We start from the raw sequence: 19,022 nt of genomic DNA on the forward strand, positions 1-19,022 counted from the left end.
GAATCGCTCAAGCAAACAAGAACCTTGTCTGAAGGGCCTTGCTGCTTTTAAAAATCATTCATCAGGAGATACAGCTTCCTCTGTAGGAAGCTTTGTGTTTTCGGTGACAAAACCAGCAAGTTCAGCTTGCAGCATGAGTTGCAGGCAATTGGAAGAGGATAGACCTCTGTCTTTCCCCAGCTCGCGTGTCATTGGGAGCCTTCAGACCAGGAGGAGGGTCCCAGGGTCGTGTTGATGTATGCCTGCTGTGTTGCACTGCAGCAGGTAGCAGAGATTTGACTCTTCGTTGCAAATTGCTGCCGGTCCAAATGTTAACCTGGGTTAACCCAGGGAAGAGCTGCTTGAGAGATTGCTGCTGTGCCTGTGCTGCAGATCCGTGTGCTCGCATGTTTGGGTTACTTGTTTGAAGGGAAATAAAAAGGGCAAAACACTCCACTTCTCAAAAGTCTTCCTTTTTCTGAGCTTTTCTGAACACAGAAGGCATTTCCCCAATATGGTCTTCCTTCCAGTATTGACAAAAAAGTCACGGTCGTGGCATGTACTCCCAAGCTACAAAGGAGAACTTTGCTAGTGTTCCATTGAGATTGTATACATATTTTGTGGTCCGGTAGCGGTGTGCAGGTGGGATGTAGTGTATGCAGTTTCGTGTGGGATGCAACCAATGCAATGTAATTCATAGCTGATGGATCTCAAAAGCTTTCATGTGTGCTCTGGATTTTGCCTTTGCTCTTAGGCAAAATGCTAGATTTCCACAGAAACTACATCCTGCCATAAAGTATATTCCAGTGAATGGCTCAGAGGGAACAGGAACTTGACACCAACCCTGGAGCTTGAGTTGGAGCCCCAGGATTAACATAGTGGAAGAAGAGAACTGACTCCCATTAAGTTGTCCTCTAACCTCCACATGTGTGCGCCGTGGCACCTCCTATACATACACAAACACACACACACAGAGAAAGAAATTAATTTTTAAACTACATCTCCTACTTGAACTAAGCTTAGTTGTCCAAACAGAACCCTAATGCACATAGGCTGTACCAGCCCTGAGACCTGGGAATGTACTTGACTGAGCGCTTGTACATGACTTGCAGCTATTCTGCTTTTGGACAGAGCCACCTATGTGGTTTGTGTTTTTATCTAACTTGGACATGAAGGGAAGGTGTTTTTCCCTCTTTTTTTTTTTCCAGAGATTTATTTATACATATGGTGTGTTCTATTGGCTTGTATACCTATGACAGAAGAGGGCATCAGATCTCCTTCAGATGAGCCACCATGTGGGTACTGGGAATTGAACTCAGGACCTGGAAGAACAGCCAGTGCTCTTAACCGCTGAGCCATTTCTCCAGTGGGAAGGAGTTTTCTAGCTGGCAAAATCCATTACATTTATGTACTCTGCAGAGTTCATGCTGACATTGCAAGCAAAACAATGCTTCTAATTTCAGCAGAATTCTTTGTCCGTTCTTGCCTGTACAGAGGAGTTGAATCAAGCCCCACGACTGCAGCTATGCCATCACAGCCGTCCCGTGGATGTCTAGCCATCCATTGGTTTTACTGTACAAGAAGGCACATTGTACTGCTTTGTTTCTTCTAACATCATAATGCCTGTGACCAGCTGGAAGTGTAGCACAGTTGATAGAGGGCTTGCCTTGCATGCACTAAGCCCCGCACTTTGACTTGCATGGGTTCATTCCCTGGCACCACGTAAACTGTGTGGTGATACATGCCATTATCAGAGCACCTGAGAATCGAAGGCAAAAGGAGTTTTCAAGACTAGAGCTTGTCTCAAAAAAAGAAAAAAAATGATTGTGGCTTACAGGTAAATACTGCATTGGTTGACTTACGGTATGTATGAGGACACAAATTCTTAAAACTTAAAAAGTCTCCATGTGATACCTCCTTTCATGGGGATGTAGGGCATCCCCATTTCTATTCTTAACTCATTTCTTCAGTAAATATACAGTGGGGTAGCCAAGAGTTTCAGAATTACGAGTTTTCAGATCAAAGTTGTAGTTGCCAATGACTTGAAAGAGGAGACACAATGTGTCCAGTTTCCAAAGAGCTCTAGTGTATATTTTTCTCAACTAAGTGGTTTAAATGAATGTGAAATTTGTAACCATGAATACATTGGCTCTACTAGAAAAATTCCCCCTGTGATTCTTGTGATCTCTGGATAGTTATAAGCTGTATTATTACAGATTGGAAATGAAAAAAGAAAGAAAACACACTTTATAGAATAGTCACTGTTTTATGAATTAAAAGGGCATGCTTAGCTAGGTGCTTCTCACATTGCTAGTTGATCATTATTCAACATTGCAGTTTTGGGAAAAAAATTAGCTCACTGTTTTGGAATCCAATATAACCATGGTCTGGACACTAAATTAGAGAGATTCCTTTCATCCCAAGAGCCACATTTTAATGTGGCTCTATAATATCATCTATAAGGGAAATGTCTTAGTCTGTCTTCTGTTGCTGTGAAGGATACCATGACCAGGGCAACACTTATGAAAGAGAGCAGTTAGTTGGGGGCTTTCTTAACAGTTTCAGAGGGTTAGTCCATGATCATCCATGATCAGGGAGCATGGCAGCACACATGACACTGAAGCTGTATGCTGGTCCACAGGCTGAGAGACTCTGGGCATGGCATGGGCTTTTGAAACGTCAAAATCTACCCCCAGTGACACACTTTCTCCAACATCTCCTAATCTTCTAGTCCTTTCAAATATATGTCATCAGTCCTTGTTGACTAAGCATTCAAATATATGTGCCTACAGGGGCCATTCTTAATCAGACCACCACAGGAAGAAATAATATTTTTTTTCTTTTTTAACAATAGCTTCCCACAAACAAACAAATATATAAGCATCATTAAAGAGAGCCTTTTCAGATACTCTCCTTACTAGATAAACAAACAAACATGAAGTCACCTTGGTATACCTCAGAACTAAGCTCCAAACTAAGATTGCTTGAATGTCATTAGAGAGTAGCTTTCTACCATGTTCACAGTCAGCAAGAGGGATTGCTAGGCTAGTGATTTTATTAGCAGTTTTTCTTGTGATATGTGACTGGGTTCCTCAGTGTATTATTTATTTAGCCTGATGAAGTTCTGTATGTTTATGCTTACTTGTTTCAGGGAAAAACAGGATGCTCACATTTGGTAAAATTGTTCTGAGCACTACCCAAAACCTGAACAAAGAAGCCCAAATTTTTACCTTAAAAACAAAACACATAGATCAAGACAAAGTAAATGTACTGAAATAAAGCAGTGCTGTTCTGGTTAATTCCCTACCTATGCCTAATTTTCTGGACATGCCAGTAGAACAGTAGTGGAATTCAAGTATAGGCAGGGCAGAGCAGATTAATCTGGAAGGACGGTGACTTCTGAACTGTCAGCCCCTTAGGACTGCATGCATCCAGTCAAAGCCTTGAGGCAATTCCAGTATTGGGAATTGAATTGCCTTTACTGGGCAGCCCTGATCCTTCCGTATGCCCCAGCACAAGGTTGTGCTGTTCTAGGAGTGAGGCTTGACACTGAACTGATAACCAGTATTTTCTTTAAGATATGCCTTTATGTCTTCATGCTGTCTACTTTAAAACAAAAATTGTTTTTAGATGAGCTGGCAAGACCTTCTTTACACTTGTTTGCTGGACTTTAACCCTGAGTGTCAAAACACCTATCTTTGGGAGTTTTCACAAAATTATCACATCTTTAGACATCTTTGTGAACCACAGTTCTGCTGGGTTTGCTCTGTGTTCAGTAATGTGCCTCCCTAATGACTCCAGCTGTCAAGGTCTGATTCTGATCCTGCTGGCCTGTCCAAGCATGAAATCTGCCATGAGGGATTCCTACTCAGGATCACATTTCAACCTGGATCCTTTGTGTACAACCTTTGGGCTGCTTCCTTGGACCGCTTTAGTGTACTGCATACTTATCAAAGTTGTCCGTAGCTGGTAAATAGGCAATGTTCTGCTTGTAGTGACTGAGTTACAATTCTCATGCCCCAAATTTTCAAAGTTGTTGTTTACAGTCCACATTAAAAATCAAATCTTAGAGCACACCACGGTGCTGAGTTGGCCTCCAAGTACTGTTTTCTAAACCTTCCCATATGACGTAAAGAACAACACATTACCTTCTCCACACCAAAAGATCTTCAAAGGATTTCTGCTCTTATATTTGTGAACGATGTTGAGCATGGTACCTCTCTGGTGAAAGCTGCTAGGGATTAGCTCTGGACAGAATAATAACCTGGCTCTGGACAGAAATCCTATATCCACCTGGCGTGCTTTCACCTTATCCATGTGGTCTTAATAACTTCAATAACTGCTTGTTCCTGTGGTATGAGATTGCCCCAGCCTCAATGGCCTCATGGTGGAAGACTCTGGGCTATGATTTGCCTCTTCTCTTACACCTGAAGAAAGTCATCTGCTCTCAAGAAAGTGCCACATCTAACAGCAAAGAAGCCAACATGCTTCCGAGAGAGAAGCTTGAGCTCTCGCAGAATTCACATCTGTGAATTGTGCAGCTCACTGCACCCGGTTTCCTACCTGCATTTGATGGTAGAGTTCTCTGAGTCCTTTATCTCTCACCACATGGGCTATCGTGGTAGAGGGTCAACATCACAACCACATCTAGCCATTTAGATAATGGTATTTGTGGGCAGAATCTGACAGGAATTTGAAGAGCGGATGGATTTTTCTCAGGGTCAAATGAAGGTTGACCCTACCAAGGACAATTCTGCAGTGGACACAGGAAAAAGGAATGAGTGACAGAAAAGAAAGAAAATAGGACTTTTCTTCTGAACCTCTCGTATAGCCAAAGACAAGGAAAACTGTCCTGGATCTGGTGTTTCAAGCTTGCTGAAAAACAGCTCAAGTCCGTCTCAGCCTTGTAAGTTTACCATCTGTCAGTTCTTTGTGTGCTTTCCGACGCCTAGTACCCTCCAAGTTCCAGCAAAGGAAGCCTGTCAACTAGAAGTGTGTCACTGGCTGTTGAACCATGGTTTTTCCCCTCACCCATCCCCATTTTATCTCTAAAATGTTCCCCAGTGATTTGAAATTTTTAAAACAAAGTATTTGCCTCCCTTTTCCCCTCCCTGCGAATAGATCAAGAACATGTAGCAGAATTGTGTGTTGACCACATGCCTCCCTTTGTTGTCTCTGGTGCTGCTGTTTAAGTTCTGTTCCTTCTTGGTCTCTAGTGGTGACGTACTTGAAAGTATGCTGTTTTGGCTTCCCTTTGTAAAATACCTCTGGGTGCCCTGCAGTGATCCTGTGAACTTTTTGTGCTCCAGAAACTTGCTTATAACAATTAACCTAGTTATCATCTGAGTTCAAGCGCCTCATGCAGGAGGCTTGTCCTCTCTTTGATGCTGAGCACAGTACTACTCCTTTACTAACTGTGTTTTTGTTTTGAGAAAGATGGTGGATAAGAAACAAGAGTGATACTGCTCCGAGAACTTTGTTGTTTGGGTCCTAAAGTGGCCCTGAAAGGGTTTTGTTTTTGTTTTTGTTTTTGCCTCCAGAACAGTCTGCCATATTGTTCATTTAGAGAAGGGAAATTTTGTTTTGCATAATTGCTATCTGGACTACCTGTACCATCACAACTCCTTTGCTTCCATCCGTTCCCCTTTGTGAATATCCAGAAGAGAATTATTAGCTTTGTTGCCCGTGGACCTCAAAGGCTTTGAGGGAAGGGAAAGGAAGGTTGTGCCATACAAGAAGTATGGACCCAGGCTGTGAAAGCAAGGTTTTATGGTCATCCTGCAAAGGCAAACTCTTCCAGGTAAGATGCTTCAGTGGAACAGAAAGAACAAGAACATCTGGGTTGGAGATGTAGACTGGTGGCATTCTTACTTAGCATGTAGGAACATCACAAAAATGAAAACAGTAATGACAAGAATGGCATTTATAATTGTCATAAGGCTGCAGATAACATGCTGTGACATGGTTCTCTTATCCAACGTAAGGCCTTGTTTGGTTTGTGACCGACCAAGCTCATGATTTTATATCCTGATTGTCAAGAACACTTGAAATCTGATTCCACTTCTAATGGAATCACTACTTCTAATCACTTCTAATCACTTCCAAATGCAGGTATATTTGCCAGTCACAAATAATCTAAACGTACTTTGTATTTGTCATTTCCTATTGTATCCTGTTTGCCCACATTTGACACTGTAGCATATGTTTTATGTAGCAGGAGAGCTTGGGCAGTCTTAGTCTGTACTTGCTTCTGGTAAGAATGGTTAGCACTCATTTAAACATCTAGCTACTGTATGATTGTGCCCACAAATCAAAGAGTACTGGTGAACCTTGAAATAGAGTACCAGAGTAGTCACAGATGTTCTGGGAGCTGAGGCAGAAAAGCTTTCTTGAACCTAGAATTTGAAACCAGCTAAACCACCTAACAAGTCCTTCATCTCAAAAAAAAAAAAAAAAAAAGGCAGAAAAGGATTTTTTAGAAGCAAGATTGCATTTAAATTGCTTTTGCTGTAGCTCTGAGAATGAAGGGAAGTTGGGGCTTTCTCCCATTTCTGTGATAAATGTGTAATATGTGCAGTGGTGATGAGCGACAGGTCTCTTGGAAAGCTTAGAGTTAAGTAAAATAGTTAAATTTATTAACATTTCCTGGACTCTGCTGAATCCTGGAGACACAGCCTTCAAGACAGCTTTCTGTAAACAGATAACACCTTTTTCTGCCTAAGGAGAGGCTGTGTTTCCAGAACGTGCCTCCGGCAAATTTTTTGTGTTGTAAACAGTATAAAGTAGACTTACAGACAGACAGCTACTCTGTGATACAGTCTTAAAGGAACACTGTTGTGCATGTGGTCCAGTGTTAATTAAATGTGCACTGTGTGATTGTTACCTCAAGACAGTTTGCTAAGGCAGTAATAGTATGTGTAGGAACATGTTCTTCCCAACATAGTTCTGTGTAGTACTGTTTCTGGTGCAGAAATCAGACTGACATCTTTGTCCCTGTAGAATTTGCAGTCTACTAGAGAAGATACATGAAATGAATATAGAACTAAAATTTTGCTAAATGATACAAGAAAGTACAGAGTAGTTGGGACAGGGTGCAGCTCAGTGGTAGAGTACCCACTTTTAACATCCATGATACCTTGAGTTTAACCCCTAGTCCCACCCCAAAAATTATAACCTTGAAATTTTAGGAGCAGAAAGTAATTTTTTTCCCTCCTTCTGAGGCATGGTGCCAGTGTGTGGCTGGTCTGTGCTCACTGTGTGTACTAGTTTAGCCACAAAGTCATGCAATCCTTCCACGTTAGCCTTCTGAGTGCTGGAGTTTCAGGTATGTGCTGCCATACCTAGCAAAACATTAAACTAACAGGCAAGCAGATGTGGTGGCACACATTACCTGTAATCCCAGCACTCAGAAGGACCATGAGCCTAGGCTATGAGACCCTGTCTCAATTTTCAGAAAATAAACTTAAAAGAATCAGGGTGTAGGGGATATTTCTATACTGAAACCTAGGAAAGGAATATGACTTCAGTCCTGCTACACAAAGGGATCAGGAAAAATCTTGGCTAGTTGTAAGTGAAAAGCTCATATGGGCAAGAAAGTGGTAAGCCTGGGAGAAAGTGCAGCACACTTGGAGAATATAGTTAAAGCTCATCCAGGCTCTTTTTAGCCTTGGTGAAGGTTTTGTTTTGTTTTTAATTTAAGTAAGGTGGGAAATAAACAAAGGGTTTTACTATATAAATGTCTGCTCAAGAGCAGGCTTTCTGAACAAAAACAAGAAGCAAGAGCAGTTCGGAGACTCTAAAAGGTTCTTTCTCTGGTTTTGGAAGGCAAAGTTGAGAATCAGCATTCAGTGGTGCCAGTGAAGATAAATTGGGCAGAACTGACACCAGTTTTCAGAGGAGAAAACTGGCATAATTGGGAGCAGGAATGATGACATCCAGCTTTCTGGCTTGAGTGACTAGTCAGCTGTGTCATTTACTGAGGTAGAAAGTGGGTGAGAGAAGGCCATAGGAGGAGATGAGGGAGGGAGAGTGGGATTGGGATGGGAGGAGGGAGGGCGCTACGGCTGGGATACAAAGTGAATAAACTAATTAATATAAAAAAGAAAGTGGGGGAGGAGACTGTTTGCGGAGAAGATCAAAAGTTTAGGACAGGTTTTATGGAAGAGCTAATCCTGAAAGTAGGTCAGACTTTTTAAGACATTTTACAAAGATAAGTGCCAGGTAAGGTGAGTCACAGACATGGAGGTTTTAGCAGGGAGAAAGCAGTTACTAGGAAGACTTGAGGAAGTGGCTGGAAAATGGCATGTGGGCTTGCCTGTGAGGGTTGGGTGAACTTGGATTCATCTAGGAAATTGAGAAACCACATGAGCACAAGTATGGAACAGGTATGTTTCTGGGTTAACTTGTAAAAGCAAACTTAAGTTGAACCAGGAAATGAGGAGGAATTGTTAGGCTGCCCAGCACTTCTGGAGAGCCAAGGGGAGATGGGTAATCGGTAGAGATAGGCGTTTAGGATGTATTAAATGAATTGAAATCAAGATTGGCTTTTTGATTTGGGGGAAATTTTTTGGTATAACAGAAACAAGGCCTTATGTAGGAGTGATACATTTGAAGGGATGCAGAGAAAAGATTTAGGTAGTGGAGATGGGGAAGAAGACTCAAAGCTAACTTAAGAACTTAGGCACTGGCAACTGAAGAAGTGAACACTGCAGATGATTGGCTGGGTTAGATTGGAGTCTGTTGAGGATCAGTTTCTAGTGACTGAAATGTCTAGTGAAGGATATTGAGTTAGAGCCATGCAAGCATATTATTGCCTTCAAACACTTAAAAATGAAAAGCAAAATCTTGTGCAAAAACGAAGTATATTCCATGCAGACTCTTAGATTGCAAGAAACTGCTACCAATAACAGTACGCACACTGATTATTTCAGAACTGTTAACTTTCCATATGAGATTGTGTCTGAGCAGGGTAACCGATGGAATGACTGTCCTTAAAATTCTAGTCCTGCTTTGCTGTTGAAGTGCTGTGGACGAGAGGGAAGACTTGAAGGGTGGCACTTTCTCCCATAAAGAGTTGAAAGGATGGCTTTTCCATCATGAATCTTAACACTTACTGTGCCCCGAAGTTCTGACTTGTAAAGTCTTTTTCAGATACTGGTTGTGGGAGAAAAAAATAGACTTTAGGGGAAAACGCTCTGAAAACCTGTTGTAACTTAAGAGATAACTTGGCTTGTGTAAGAAGCTGAATTGCACCTGAAATCTGATGACTGCTACTACTCCAGCCAAAACTGTTGGCTTTTGTACATGCATACTTCCTTTGATGCTTTAATCTCTTGAGGTTCTAGAAACTTCTAGGCCTAACAAGATGAGTGGTTTTCTTAAAATTTTTATTTACATTCTCACTCTTCAAGTGCTGTATTTTAGAGAAAAATGCTTGGAGGGAGGTGGCATTCTCTTATAAAGATCTGAAAGGGTTGGCCACTCAGAGTATCTTTGTCTTAGCATGTTTTTGCTAACTCCCACAGGGATCCATATGGCTTTGGAGATAGTCGAGATACACGGCGTGATCGCTCTCCAATTCGAGGAAGTCCAAGGAGAGAGTCCAGGGATGGCAGAAATGGCCGAGATGCTCGGGATAGCAGAGACATTCGAGACCCTCGGGAATTGCGGGACCACAGGGACAGCAGGGACATTCGGGACCACAGAGACAGCAGAAATATACGTGAAGCTCGGGACCTAAGGGATTTTCGGGATTTACGTGATCTAAGAGACTCTAGAGATTTTCGATATTACCGAGACCCTGTATATGACAGATATAGAGATATAAGAGACTCCCGAGATCCTCTATACAGGTATGTCCAGAGCTAGCCTGTCTACTTTTTTGTTAGGATCTCTTAGGTGTATTCAGTTGCACGTACTGAAAACTTTATATAAGTAACCTTATACTTCTGTGCCTGTCAAGTAGCACTCAGTAAGTTTGCTGAATGTATGAATGACTAGTGAATTGTGCTTATTAAAAGCATCTGGAGCCAGGCAGTGGTGGCACATACCTTTAATCCCAGCATTCAAGGAGGCAGAGGCAGACAGATTGCTGTGAGTTTGAGGCCAGCCTGGTCTACAAAGCGAGTCCAGGACAGCCAAGGCTACACAGAGAAACCCTGTCTTTGAGGAGGGTTGGGGGAAGCACCTGGAGCTGGTTGGTGATGATGCATGCCTTTCTAGCACTTGGGAGGCAGAACCAAGCACATCTCTTGAGTTTGACAACAGCCAGGGCTAAACAGAAAAACCCTGTCTCAAGAAACAAACAAACATGGGGCTGGAGAGATGACTCAGAGGTTAAGAGCACTGATTCCTCTTCTAAAGGTCCCAGAGGTTAAGAGCACTGATTCCTCTTCTAAAGGTCCTGAGTTCAATTCCCAGCAACCACATGGTGACTCAGACCATCTATAATGAGATCTAGTGCCCTCTCCTGGCATGCAGGCATACATGCAGGCAGAACACTATACATAATAAATAAATAAATCTTAAACAAAAAAGCATCCAGATCTGTCTGTTTTGTGAAAGACAATGCTATACAAATGGAAGCAGAAATAGAGTATAAATTAGGTTGGATGCCCAAGAACACGGGTATAGCTAGTCAGGAAATACATGAAAGATGTTCCACATCATGAGCCATCAGACAGGTGTAGATGAAAGCCACAGTGAGCACCCACTTAATGCCTCCTAGGATATATCTAATGATTTTTGGGAAAGATGCAAAATAACTGTTAGTACAGTGGTGTATAGTTAAATAGTTTAGTGGCCGGGTGTGGTAGTGCACAGAGAGATGAGGCAAGAAGACCACTCTCAAAAATAATGTGTAGAATGATCAAGGAAGGCTAGGACATCAACCTTTGGTGTCTACACAGTCAATACAGACACCACACACACAAAGAGTTGAGAAAGATTCAAATAGTCACATATGAGTGTGATAACAGCAGCACTAGCCATATAAACCATAAGGCCAAAACAACCCAAATACCCATCAGCAGATGATTGGATTAGAAGTGTTAGGTGTCTATACCATACAATGGGATGTTATTCAGTCAAAACCGAAATGCTGGTAGATGTTAAGACACAGGTGAACACTGTAAACACTGTGCTAAGTGAAATAAGCTAGACACAAAAAAGCAGACACTGTGATTCCACTTATATGAAATCCCTGGACTAGACAAACCCATAAAGACAGGAAATAGAGGTTGTCAGGGGCTGGGGAAAGCAGGCAAATGATGTAGGATTCTGATTGAGGGTATCTGACAATTGGAAATGGATAATGGTAACAGCTGCATGACATTGGGATGGCAGTGCAGATGAAGTGTGCACTTAGATGGCTTTAATGCCCATTATGGTGATGTACACCTGTGATCCCAGGACAGGGAAATGAAGCAGGAGTCCAGGGTCTCAAAGCCAGCCTTGGCTGTAGAGCAAATTCAAGGCCACGTGAGACCCTGCCTTAAAAAGACATGAGAATGGCAAATTTTTGATGCGCACTTTACGGCATTTTTTTAAATGCATAGGGAAGTGTCAAGGAAGGCATAGGAAATGGTTCCTCCAATAGCCATTTTTCATTTGCTCAGGTGCTATCTTTATACCATCTCTTTTTTCATCCCAAGTCCCTCTCATTTTGTGAGATGGAATTAATTCAGTCATGCCCCAGAGATGACAAACAAGTCCTGCTACAAACCTGTGTGTTGAATCCTAAGACTGCTTTGGAGGGACTTGAGTTTTGAAGCATTTTCTGCATATGATTTTTGCAGGATAGGACAGAATTGTAACTTGAGAAATTGTCCTTAACTTTTCAGGAGAGAAGGCTCCTACGACCGGTATCTGAGGGTGGATGACTATTACCGGAGAAAGGATGACTCTTACTTTGACCGGTACAGAGACAGCTTTGATGGACGAGGCCCTCCTGGCCCAGAGAGTCAGTCTCGTGCAAAAGGTGAAGTTGTAGCACTTTGTTCCCATTACTGGGCAGGGAGTCACCAAAGATTCATGGGCACCAGCACCTGAGTCCACAGATGTTAATGTTGATTTTTAAATGCAAACCAGCATCATCTGTAGTTTAGTCATCCAACAGGAAATGGAAAAGAGCAGTGAGAAATGAGCAGATGATTGCAGGTGAGGTGCTGAGATTCACTTGTCTTTTTGCCTGTTTTACAGGTAACTGACCACACATACTGTGTGAGGTTTTGTGTGTCTTTATCATTTTTAACTAATAGTGTCTCTTTTAGGTAAAGACAAGCCTTTTACAACCTAGGTTTCTCGACTGTTTCTGAAAAGATTTTCATATTATTTTATACTGGCCAATTAGAAATGGGAGGAACCTCATTACAGTTCTAGAATGTAATCACTCTAGCCCATTTGACTAGTTCTGGGTATTATAAAATTTGCACTTTGATTTGTTTCCAAAAAAAGTCCAGAAAAAAAATTACATTAGAAACATTACAGAAATTAAAAGAATGACAGTGCTCAGTGTTGGGGGAGGATTCAGAGAACTAGATCGTGGCTCGTTTACCTTTTGGTTTTGAGACAGTCTGGTATAGCCCAGGCCTGTCTCCAGCTCCCTGTCATGTACCATCTTTCCCAACTTTTATTTGTTTCTTTTCTTTTTTAACAAGAGTAGCCCATGCTGGTCTAGAGCTCACTGTGTACGCCAGGTAGACCTTGAACTCAGCAGTCTTCCTACTTCAGTCTTCCAAGTGCTGGGATTATATAGGCATGAGTTAGCACTCTGGCTGATCTACCTTTTTAAACATAAATAGCTAACTGCCTTTCTTAAGGTTGGTTTAGTAGGACTATATTAAAGGATTACAGTGGCCATCCCAGTCACCCATAGTTACTTCCATCTTGATGGATTTAAAATAGTAGAAAATAATTAAAATGGTTAATTTTTAACAACAGATGTGAGAATTCAGAAAGTCTTACTACATTACAGAAGGGCATCCCTTACTTAGGTTTTCCCTGATGGTGTCTTGCAGAGCGTTTGAAACGTGAGGAACGACGTAGAGAAGAGCTTTATCGTCAGTATTTTGAGGAGATCCAGCGGCGCTTTGATGCTGAGAGGCCTGTGGATTGCTCTGTTATTGTGGTCAACAAACAGACTAAGTAAGAATCCTGTGCTTGTTTCTCCTTGATATGGAAAAAGGTCAGTGCTTAGCAGATCGACTCACTGACCTGTTGGTTTATTGTTATTGTTTGAGCTAGAGTTCTTTGACTCAGTGACAGAAAACCCAATATAAACTGCCTTGAGCCAATGGTGTCACTTTAGTTTGCTTAAATGGAAAGTCCAACTATGAGCAAGACATGCTCTCTGTTAGTGTGTTAGCACTGCTTTCTTTGCTTCTGCCCTCTTTCTGACCATGTTTCTACTTGAAGAGCCAGAGTGGCAGTGACTCTGGACATGTATCTTCTCAGCATAGCAAACTTGCTAATGACAAGGCTTCTCTTTCCTGTTATTTATTCTCTTCCTCCCTTCCTCCCTCTTTCTGTATGTGTGTGTGTGTGTGTGTGTGTGTGTGTGTGTGTGTGTGTGTGTGTGGTGTATGTACATGCACACGTGTATGGGTGCCACAGAAACCAAAGGATTTCCTCTATCACTCTCTGCCTTGTTCCATTGAGAAAGGGCTTTCTTAGCCAGGTTGTGGTGGCACAAACCTTTAATCCTAGCACTCAGGAGGCAGAGGCAGGCAGATGTCTGGGTTCGAGGCCACCCTGGTCTACAGAGTAAGTTCTAAGACAGCCAGGGCTACACAGAGAAACTCTGTCTCAAAAAGGGGTCTTTTTCTGAACCTAAACTACTGTTGCTCTGCTACGTAATCAGCCAGCAAATACAATAGTTCTCTGCCTCTGTCTCTGGAGTTACAGGTGTGCTCGAGCATACCCAGCTTTCATGTGGAGCTAGAATCCAAACATGAGTCTTCATGTTTACTCGGCTAGCACTGTCCACCGCTAAGCTACCTCTCCAGCTGTCCCTCCAAGTATTCTGCCAGACATCTTGGATTTTTCTTGAGACTAGGCTGCCTTATTATAACTCCCATCCCTGATTTCATCACTTTGGACGGGGGTCCAGAATACTGTAATTTACTACGGCCAGGTCATATACCATAGATTTAGAGAGGAGATTAGCCTTGTAGAACCATGTGAACTGACAGTAAGAATAGAAGTATATTCTAGTCAAGAAGGGCAATAGATGTCCCTCAATTCCACAGGGGACAGCCTTGAATTCTATAGGACTTGAAGAAACTCATGTGAATGGAGCCTGACCCTTCAGAAGGGTTAGGTGAGCACATTAGCCAAATCAAAGCCACAATGCCCTCTGTTCCACTCAGTTCTGCTCACACATTTGGGTGTGGTTATGCCATTTCCCATGTAGTTAGTAAATTTGTGTGTTTTGTAGCCATTTGCACTCACAGAGGCTCATTTCAAAGCTGCAGTGACTAGGGAGATCTGTTAAGACACCAGCCAGCAGGCAAGACTTCACAGTCTGTCATGATGCTTTTTCTAGATGCCAAACACACAGCCATCATTTTCTGAGCACCTACCCAATACAGACCTCTGGGTGCTTTACATAAATAATTTGTAATCTTCAGTCTAATTATATGTGTGATATTCAGCAAGGGATGGGGGGTGTGCATATGTGTGTACATGTGTGAGAGGTGGTGGCTAGGTGCTGGGACTACAGTAGTAATACCTTAGCCCTGTCTGCCTTAGATCTCAAAGACTAGTGAGGAAGGTGACAAAAATATATATAAATAATGAGTCTTGTGAGAGGAAAAGATGAGTTAAATTTAAGTTGGAGGTGGTGAGATCAATAAAATGACAGGAACTGAGTCATGTTCCTATGTTACTGGCTGTAAGTGAAAAAAGCTGAGTTTGGTAAGAGGTAAAGGGTCTTGCTCATAGCTTCACAGCTTTACAAATAAGTGCTACAACTGGAATCCAAGCTTACATTTCTAGCATCAAGCACAGGCTTTCTTCCCATTGTGTTCCCATGGACCCTCCCCAAGGGTTGAAAAGTACAGCAGGTCTTAGAAAGCAGTTGGTGTTAGACTAGAGAATCAAAAGAAAGGTATCAACTGGTCATGTGAAGCCTATAGTCTCAGCACTTTAGAACAAAGATAGGAGAATTACTTCAAGTTTTAGGGCTGGCCTGGGCTACTTGCTGAGAATATGTCTAGACACACACACTCACACCCTCTCTCTCTCTCGTCCCCTCTCTCTCTCTCTCTCTCTCTCTCTCTCTCTCTCACACACACACACACAGTCATATACTCTTCAGGATCCCAGGACTGCTACACTGCAGAGCCTGTGTAGTTTGTGTAGTCAGTATACCTAAGGAAACCTCACTGATGGAAGAGAAAGAAGTTATGATAAAAGTCCTTCCAAATAGAAACTGCCCAACTAGTGTCGTTGATCATTAATACTTTCTATTCAAACACATTCATCAAATGCTCTGGACAAAAACAGATTCTGGTAAACTAGATGCTAGGAAGAGGCTGCACGTTAATATCACTTCCAATGAACAAGTTCTGACCCATGGTCAGCTTTATCAGGAACTGACCCATGGTCAGCTTTATCAGGAACCTTGGCTTTATCACCAAGTCTAGGACCAGAGTTCTCTTGCAGGCTAGGTCAGACCTTCATGATTGCCCAGTTTGGTGTTGGTTTTTATTCTGTATATATGGATACTGAGAAAATGACTTCACCAAACATGATACTGATGAACAATATGTCTGCTAAGCTTAGACTGTTGTCATGTAGAATTGACAGGGAACCTGTGGCTCATAGGACAAAGGTTCTACTGCATTAGAAAAACTGAACCTGGGTCCTTAGAGGAAAGACAAAGAAGATTGTGAAGAAATAGTCTCGTTTTGTTTTGCTTTGTTGTTTTTTGGTTTATCCCATTACTCTTTTCATGGAGGAGTGTGATCAACAGTGGTGAGAAGGCTAAAGGACAAGGAAGAGAAAGAATGAAGAGTCTGGTACAGAACCTGTAATACACTCTGCTAGTTCCATTGAAGAGGCAGAAGAAAAGAAGGATGGTGATGAGAAAACAAGAGGACGATGGAGAAGTACACTGGTCAGGAAGAGCTTGACAGTCTTGGCCAGTGGTATCACATGCCTTTAATTTCAGCACTCAGGAGGCAGAGGTAGGCAGATATGTTAAGTTCGAGGCCAGTCTGGTGTAGAGCGAGTTCCAGGACAGCCAAGGCTACACAAAGAAATCCTGTCTTTAAAAAGAAGAAGAAGAAAAGTTTGACAAAACAAAGCTTATTTGGAGCAGAAATCCTGGTGTCATTAGAGTAACGAACTCCCTAGGTACTTCCCCAGCAATTGAGAAGAGCACTGGGCCTCATAGCCACACATTAGTGCCTGAGGAGCTGAATTTTACTAGAAACATTGTATATTCCAAGGATCTTCCTCCTAAGTATTTTCTGCAAAATGTTGCATCAAAGCAGATTTTGGAAGACTATCAGAAAGAATTTGGTTGAAAACATGCTTAGAACTTTTTGTTCATTAAACTGGTAGAAGAAGAGCTAGAGATATGGCTCAGTGGTTAAGGATGCTCATTGGCTGATCATCCAGGGGAGCTGGGTGCAGTTCCCATAACTCCATGGCAGCTGACATCCTTCTCTAACTCTAGTCCTAGAGGACCCGTATCCTTTTCTGACCTCTTAGGGCACCTAGTACATGGTACACAGACATATATGCAGACAAGACACTTACACATATAAAATAAAAATAAATCTTTTAAATGTAGTAAACTGGTAGAGAATAAAGAGAACCGCCGGTAGTTTTGTGAGCAGCTTTCAAAACCAGAAACCCATCTGTGTTCTCACAGGGTAGCTCTCTGTGAACCATCTCCAAGGAGTGGCTCAGTAGGGATCTGTGAGCCTGAGCTCATTGATGAGCTGTGTCCAGTAGCTGAAGGATTTTGAGGGAAGATGTGTCAGGTACCAGAGACGGCTTGGAGCTTCCAGAAGACACAGGGAAAAAGTCAAAAAGGTGATTTTTGTCAGATCTCTTGTTGACATCCTCATGCTGTCGTAACATGCAATTATGGGTAGACAGCAAATGGGTGTTGGAAGACAGCAGAAGACCTCTTGGAGATCTACCCTGACCACTCCATTGCTGAGACCCATACGGCAAAAGGCACAGGCTGACAGCAGTGGCAAGTCTAGAGGACCTGGGTACTTGCCATCTGCAGCTGTACTCCTGTTCTGTAATTTCAGTTGAGAAGCTCTCTGGATGCACTGCAGCAGGTCCCACAGGTGCTCAGACTCCCCCGTATTGAGAGTTATGACCCCACTGCTGACAGTGCCAGCACCATTGTGACAAGTGCTGCCCGGTGGAATAATGACACATCACTCATGGAAGAAGCATACAGGCATCCCCCAAAAAGCACTAATGCACACCCCTTCACTCCTTCTGGTAATGTCTGTTCCGTGAGTGAGAGCTGGACAATGTTAAACTGAATGGCATGAGAACGAAGATGAAGATGCAGCTTCTTCCTTTTAAGTGAGACTATGATAACTTGGGCATTGAAGTGAAGCTAGTGATGGTCTTTCTAGTGTCACTTCATACTGTAACTACTAACTGTGTGGTCCAAAGTATTAAAGATGAAATTTAAGTCCTTAGGAAACCAAATCTTTCTTCGTGGAAGTGTTTGAGTTATACCTTGATGTTTAAATACCCATGTAAAATAGCTCACATTTGATCCTCTAATATATCCTCATTATAGTTACCTTTGGTTAATTCTTCATGGACTAGTCCTCGGGAAACAGCTTGTTAAGCTAAACTCAGTGGGAAGCATTCTCCACTGGGTTTGTTTTACCAGGGAACAGAGTGCTGAACTTCTCGAGGTCTGAACAGGCTGGTTGGGTATAACACAGCAAGGCTTCTGAATAGAAGCAGTCCAGTTAGAATCTGCTTTAACAGATACACGAGATGGAGAGGAGACAGGTCAAATACTGTCCAACTGGCAACGTTGTGTGCCCATAAAACAAGTTAGAATCTTTCTAGAAGCCTAAAGATAGCACTGGGTGGGCTAGTCTTGAGCTCTGTGAAGGAGACCCAACTGGCTGAGGTCCAGAGTATGCAGATTGAGACCTGGCTAGGGAGTGCTCACAAGATCCTGTTTGTTCTTACAGAGATTATGCTGAGTCTGTGGGGAGGAAGGTACGAGACCTAGGCATGGTTGTAGACCTGATCTTCCTCAACACAGAGGTGTCCCTCTCACAAGCACTGGAGGACGTCAGCCGGGGAGGGTCTCCCTTTGCCATTGTCATCACCCAGCAGCACCAAATTCACCGTTCCTGCACAGTCAACATCATGTTTGGAACTCCACAAGGTACAGAGGCTCAAGTAGTCCAAATTCCCAGAGGTAGTCACCAGCACACTGATTCTGTGCCCTACCCAAGAGAAGTACATTTTGGGGAATGACTGATAGGTTTCAGCTCCAGTGTGGCAGCCTCTTTTTGTGCTATAGAGGAAACTTTCTTCTTTTCCTTGGTGTTCTCTGATACTGTTCTAGACTGCTTGAAAGCTGTCAGCAGTCAGTTCTAGTGTAAAGGCAGGCTGGTTTGTATTGCTCACCGATTTCCATTGTGTCAGTACTACCACTGTGTCCCATCTCAAGCCACCAGTGTGACATCACTGAAGGGACTCTTGGAAAGACATGTTTACACCTGGGTCTGGTTTAGGCATCTGCTGCCTGAAAGGCAGCTCCCTGGGACAGAGACTCTCACAGACCATTTGTCAGTGTGCTAGAGAAGCAAGTAGAGGAGTTAAAAGGACAGGAGACGGCTCTGGTCTTCTAGAGGAAGGACAGGATCCTTCAGGTCATCCTTTAACTTGTAGTGCTTTGAGCCCAAGCATGGTGACTCAGCCATCGGTGCCCTGTTTTGGCTCTTAAAGCCTGACTTTCCCTTTTCCCCCTGCCTGTGATCTCTGTTGACCTGGCTGTCAACACCAGGTCAACAGGGTATCCTTTGTCTCTGAGGAGC

At 42.7% G+C, this 19,022-nt stretch overlaps 1 protein-coding gene across 2 annotated transcripts in view; it reads left to right on the forward strand.

The window, feature by feature from the left end:
* Ncoa5 (nuclear receptor coactivator 5) overlaps positions 1-19,022 on the forward strand; it is a 33,506-nt gene that overhangs the window by 11,458 nt on the left and 3,026 nt on the right. For both annotated transcript variants that reach the window (XM_055596092.1, XM_055596093.1), the window contains exons 3-6: positions 9,504-9,830; positions 11,820-11,956; positions 12,996-13,122; positions 18,168-18,367. In XM_055596092.1, the coding sequence (XP_055452067.1) occupies positions 9,504-9,830; positions 11,820-11,956; positions 12,996-13,122; positions 18,168-18,367 (791 nt within the window). The remainder of the gene's footprint in view (positions 1-9,503; positions 9,831-11,819; positions 11,957-12,995; positions 13,123-18,167; positions 18,368-19,022) is intronic.

The sequence above is a fragment of the Psammomys obesus genome, unplaced genomic scaffold (assembly GCF_907164565.1).
Source record: "Psammomys obesus unplaced genomic scaffold, mPsaObe1.curated_primary_1811, whole genome shotgun sequence".
In the NCBI taxonomy this organism is placed as follows: domain Eukaryota; kingdom Metazoa; phylum Chordata; class Mammalia; order Rodentia; family Muridae; genus Psammomys; species Psammomys obesus.